Source organism: Ursus americanus, chromosome 16 (assembly GCF_024610735.1).
Source record: "Ursus americanus isolate L20-20 chromosome 16, mUrsAme1.1.p, whole genome shotgun sequence".
Lineage (NCBI taxonomy): Eukaryota > Metazoa > Chordata > Mammalia > Carnivora > Ursidae > Ursus > Ursus americanus.
The window spans coordinates 3,267,775-3,273,627 of record NC_142142.1 but is presented as its reverse complement, the minus strand read 5'-3'; the positions used below and the strand labels follow the sequence as shown (position 1 = coordinate 3,273,627).

At 36.0% G+C, this 5,853-nt stretch overlaps 1 protein-coding gene across 1 annotated transcript; it reads left to right on the top strand.

The window, feature by feature from the left end:
- The first annotated feature begins 4,368 nt into the window (after window positions 1-4,368).
- Window positions 4,369-5,322, top strand: LOC123782756 (olfactory receptor 10A2-like). Its single transcript, XM_045783063.2, has one exon. It carries the CDS (start codon window positions 4,369-4,371, stop codon window positions 5,320-5,322), a length of 954 nt encoding a protein of 317 aa, XP_045639019.2.
- The last annotated feature ends 531 nt before the right edge of the window (window positions 5,323-5,853 follow it).

The window sequence follows — 5,853 nt, the reverse complement described above, 5'->3', positions numbered from 1 at the left end:
GATTAATTTGAATATTTTTCATGTTTTTTTGGCATTTGATTTCTGATTATGTGAATTGAATGATTATAGCTTTACCTAATTTTCTCTTGGATAAACCACAACAATCTCTTAAAATTTATCTTATATATATTGTCCCTATTTGGAATTTATCTTTAATTTCTATGTTAGGCTTTTAATGTTCAAACATTTAATTTTATATGTTCAAATCAATGAATCTTATCTTTTTTAGATTCTGTTTTAGAGTTTATGCTGCAAAAGACCTTCAGAAAGCTAATGTAAATATTAACATACATTTTTTTTCAAATTCAACTATGGCTTCCTATTTACACTTAAATCATCCATATTTGATGTATTTTGGTGTATTGTTTAAGGTGAGAATGTAACATTTATTTTCCCCTCAAGTTGACCTGAAGCTGTTTATTGAATTTGTCTCATATAAGCACTGCTGTTGGGAGTCATTCTGTTTCAATTATTTGCCTAAAGTACAATTCTTCAAAGCATGCACACATAAACATAATAAAACATTTGAATATTAAGAGAGAATATAATAAAACATTGTAAAGTAGTATTATAATATGTTCTAATATCTGACTGTGTATATACTTCTTGCTCTACTTTTCTTAATGTTTTGGAATTAAATTAAATTTACTTTTTTATTTGTTGGTAATTGGCATCTTTATAACACTATTGTTTTCTTCATAAAGACAATATAGCACTCAATTTGTCTAAGACAGTTTTCTAACATTATGTAAGTACATTACATTCCATAAGGGCATGTCTACTTTTAACATGCTTATTCTAAAGTACTCTGTATTTTAATGATACAGTGAAACTTTTTCCCTACTTAGCTTTTTTTCATGAATATTGGAAAACCACTTATTTGCTATGTCAATCCTGAAACTGGCCAACCAATTGAATCTCTTAATATTGATAGTTTTTCATCTTCTTTTAATAATAATGTCATCTTTTTCTTTCTAATATTTACTTCTCATTTATTTTCCTGGTCTAATTGCATTGGCCAAAATCTCCAAAATTTATTGTGAAACTAAGTTGGGAGTCTCCAGAAGGACTTCAGGGATCTGAGACTTCTTCCAAAATGCATACAATATTATACATATTTTTTGAAGGAGAAAGATTCCATAGTTTTTGTCAGATTCTCAAAAGATTGCATGATCTCCTGAATTTAAGAATCTCTGCTCTAATATTTTACTTGTAAGTATAGTGTTGACTGTTATTTTTTACATAGATATTCAGGTTATATTGAGAAAGTAGTCTGGGTTATATGAGGCAAAATTAAATCCCAATGGACTTACTACCATGACCTTCCTTGGGTTCTGAGATGCCTAGCTCCCCTAACTTCTGTCCATCTTTCATAATCTTCTTACACTCTTTTCACATATAATGTCTAGGGGTTTTAGTTATACTTAGTGGAAAGAATAAGGAAAAGCACATCTCTCCCATCTTCCTAGAAATAGAGTTCTCTGATTTTCTTTTCCTTTACAGTTGAGCTAAAGTTTTTGTTTGGATGTGGTTTATAGGGGTCATTAAAATTACTTTTGTGGGGCGCCTGGGTGGCTCAGTTGTTAAGTGTCTGCCTTCAGCTCAGGGCCTGATCCCAGGGTCCTGGGATCGAGCCCTGCATTAGGCTCCCTGCTCCACCGGGAGCACTGGGAGCCTGCTTCTTCCTCTCCCACTTCCCCTGCTTGTGTTCCCTCTCTTGCTGGCTATCTCTCTGTCAAATAAATAAATAAAATCTTTTAAAAAAATAAAAAAATAAAATTATTTTTGTTTTATTTTTATCATTTTCCAGTCCAGTTACTTAACAGAATTTTTCCCTTTCTTCAAGTTAAAAAAAGAAAACTTTCACTAATATAAAGAAATGTTTGTGTAAACCTTTTTAAATTTATTTTGTTTTGTACCTAGAGATTCTTTCAGTTCAAAAAGTCATGCCTTCCTTTAGCTCAGAGATGTTTGTTCTTCCCCTGGTACTTCTTTGAGTATTGTCTCTCTTTTCTTTGTCATGTCATTCTGGAATGCGTATCAAATTGATTTTATTTCCTGTACTTTACTTCATTATTCTCATTATCTTCCTATTTTCAAATTTTTTCTCAGTAATGTGAGTATAATTTCTCAAACTTGTATTCTAATTCACCAATTCAGTTTTCTTAAGTTTCCAACACTATGCTCCACAGCCTTTTAATTTTATAATCATGGTCACCATCCTCACCGCCCCCCCCCCCAGCTACCATGGTCTTTTCTGACGTAAGACTCTCATTTTTATAACTACTTATTCAATATTTAATATCATATAGCATTTTTTGGGAGTATATATTGAAAAAAATTAATGTGTCTTCAGTTTCTTTTAGTTTCTTTTTTAAGAAAGGGAAGAACTATTCTGATGTCTTGGATTCATCCCATTAATTTGGATTATTGTCTTCATACCTCTCATGATTTCTCTATTTACTTATTTTCTCTATTTACTTATTCCGAAAAGCACAGGGCTGGGTTGTATTAAATGACAGTAGGAGTTTCTAATTAAGACCCTCTGTTTGCCGCATCAGTGATCCTTTTATTATTGTTTTTTTGAAGCTTATATTTGGTTTTTCTGAATTTGAGTTCAAAGCTGTAGACATTGCTTCATTTAATTTTTGGTGTTTCAGAGATATCTTAGATTGATCATTATCCTTTGTCAAAAATGATTTTCTCTTCCTGAATAGATGTTTTAGAGTTTTAAATACAATCTTGAAATTCAAATTACTCACCATGACCTGACTAATATTAGTTTGTCTACTCTCTCTTCATTAGTTTTATTGCTTAAAAATGGATTATATATGTCATTAGTTTGTCTACTGCTTAAAAACGTATTATATATGAAATAGGGATGAACATACCATCTGGTCTTCTTGATCTCGGGTATACAGATTTGATTACTCCACTAATTTCACCCTATACTGTCCATTCTCAATGTCAGAGTGATCTTTCTGCATGGCATATATAACAACGTCTCCCCTGTGCTTCAAATATTCAGATGGCTTTCTTTATAGAGTAAGGTCGAAATTGTTGAGCATAGAATAAAAGTCTATTGCTGGAATGTATCCAAAACAAGGACCACATGTTCGTTTGTCTTCTACTTTGTTTCAATTCTGGTTTCTACTGCTCTTAATGTTTTAATTTCTGTTTTTAAGCTTGTGGGGTTTTTTTGTACAGTAGTTCCCAAACCTTTTTTTTTTTTCTCTAATTCTTTTTTATTTATCTTCCAATTTCATCTAATAATTCCTCTATTAGAACTCAATATTCTAGATTACCAAAATAACAAGAAAAGAAGAGCATATGATAGTAAATTACAAAGTAGAAATAAATAATACAAAATGTGATTTTGCAGAAATTCCTATTTTGATTTTCTTAAGTATTGATGAGTTGGTCCTCAGATCAAGGCAGAGCAGTCCAATGATGCATGGTCCAGTGGAAATCTGAGAACTCTGGAATCCAACAAATCTGTTTTGGATTTGAGATTTACCATTTTAATTGCTGTTCTTTAACTTCTCTGGGATCAGTTTCCTCACCTATAAAAGGCACATATAAAAGGACAAAACAAAGGCATGTGTTAACTGTCCTCAATACATACTAAGCCCCTCACTCACCTCCCAAATTTCAGCTGGCAAGAAAGATTCATGAAGAGTAGAAAAATTGTTAATGCATTATTCTGCATTATAATTGTAAATATATTCCTAAAGCTTTGATAAATGCACATGTATTGGGGTATTTTTTTAAAGATTTTATTTATTTATTTGTCAGATAGAGAGAGAGAGCACACAAGCAGGGGAGTGACAGAGTAAGAAGTGGGCAGAGGGAAAAGCAGGCTCCCCACTGAGCAAGAAGCCCAGTGAGGAACTCAATCCCGTGACCCTGGGATCATGACCTGAGCCAAAGGCTGACACTTAACTGAATGAATCACCCAGGCATCCCCCATGTATGTGTTTTTAATGAAATCATGAACATTGGTCTTGTTTCTCAAAAGGTTAGATGTTCTCGGGACTATCACTTCTCCCAAAATATGCCCGTTGGTGGCCCTTTCAGGGACTTATAGTTTTGGTTTGGTATAACTTTTCTGTATACGTTAATGTACAAATAAAGAAATATCAAATCCTCCAGAAGCTGGCCCAGGCCCATCTCTGAGTTTAAACACTGGCCATTCTTCCCTGTGTCTTTATTCTTAGACAATACAACGCCTTTCCTCTTCCAACTGAGATCTTGACCTTGCCTCTTCTCCTGACACTAAAAAAGAGTCTGAAAATCAAATCCAGAGTCTGACTCTTCCAATCAAGAATCTCTCTCCATGACCACAGCTGGGGATTCATTTGTACGTCTATGGCTGGAGGAAACTGGACAAGAGTTGGGGAGTTTATCCTCATGAGCTTCTCTTCCCTACCTACTGAAATACAGTCATTACTCTTCCTGACATTTCTAATCATCTACCTGGTCACCCTAATGGGAAACAGCCTCATCATTCTGGTTACCTTGGCTGACCCCATGCTGCACAGTCCCATGTACTTCTTCCTCAGGAACTTGTCCTTCTTAGAGATTGGCCTCAACCTAGTCATTGTGCCCAAGATGCTGGGGACCCTGCTTGCCTGGGACACAACCATCTCCTTCCTTGGCTGTGCCACACAGATGTATTTCTTCTTTTTCTTTGGAGTTGATGAATGCTTCCTCCTGGCCACCATGGCATATGACCGCTATGTAGCCATCTGCAGTCCCTTGCACTACGCAGTCATCATGAACCAAAGGACACGTGCCAAACTGGCTATTGCCTCCTGGTTTCCAGGCTTTCCCGTAGCTACTGTGCAGACCACGTGGCTCTTCAGCTTTCCATTCTGTGGCACCAACAAGGTGAATCACTTCTTCTGTGACAGCCCACCTGTGCTGAGGCTGGTCTGTGCAGACACAGCACTGTTTGAGATCTATGCAATTGTTGGAACCATTCTTGTTGTCATGACACCCTGCTTGCTGATCCTGTGTTCCTATACTCGCATTGCTGCTGCCATCCTTAAGATTCCATCAGCTAAAGGGAAGCATAAAGCCTTCTCTACCTGTTCCTCCCACCTCCTTGTTGTCTCCCTGTTCTACGTATCTTTAAGCCTCACCTACTTCCGGCCTAAATCCAATAATTCTCCTGAGAGCAAAAAGTTGCTGTCATTGTCCTACACTGTTGTGACTCCCATGTTGAACCCCATCATCTATAGCCTGAGAAATAATGAGGTGAAGAATGCCCTTGGCCGGACCCTCCACAAGGCTTTAGGCCTTAGAAATGTCATCCCATAGACATTAAGAAGAGTAGTGGGTACTGAATGGGGAGCAATCAATTTCCTATTTGGGATTCTTCTGCTCTCTTCCCTTCTCTGTTGGGATGAAACCCAACTGCTGAAGCTCAGTGTAGGGAAAAGAGCACAGAAGTAGATAAAACCTATTGCTACCACATGGAAAACTCATCTGATCATTGTAGGCTTATTTTATTTTTCTTATTGGTATTTCAACAATTCTGTGCCAAGTAATTCCAGATATTCACATTCCTATGTCCACATTTTGAATATTTAAAAACTGCTTATAATCCTAATGTGGGAACACATTTAATAACAGGACAAAATCGGTAAAAATCATCATGTCACTTTCTCTTCCTTTTGGCAGATCTGACTCCATTCATCAGATAGAAAACCACCATATGATCCCTCCCATGCATAACTTTCATTATTGTCTTACTTCAGTTCGCCTGCCCTTGAAGCAGTTCTAAGCTCACTGGCATGTGTTATGAATATAGGAAAGTGTATTGATAATCTCTATGCTTACACCGTTATA

What these genes read in the sequence shown, in the direction of transcription:
- LOC123782756 (XM_045783063.2), top strand. Translation starts at nt 4,369, where the DNA reads ATGGCTGGAGGAAACTGGACAAGAGTTGGGGAGTTTATCCTCATGAGC.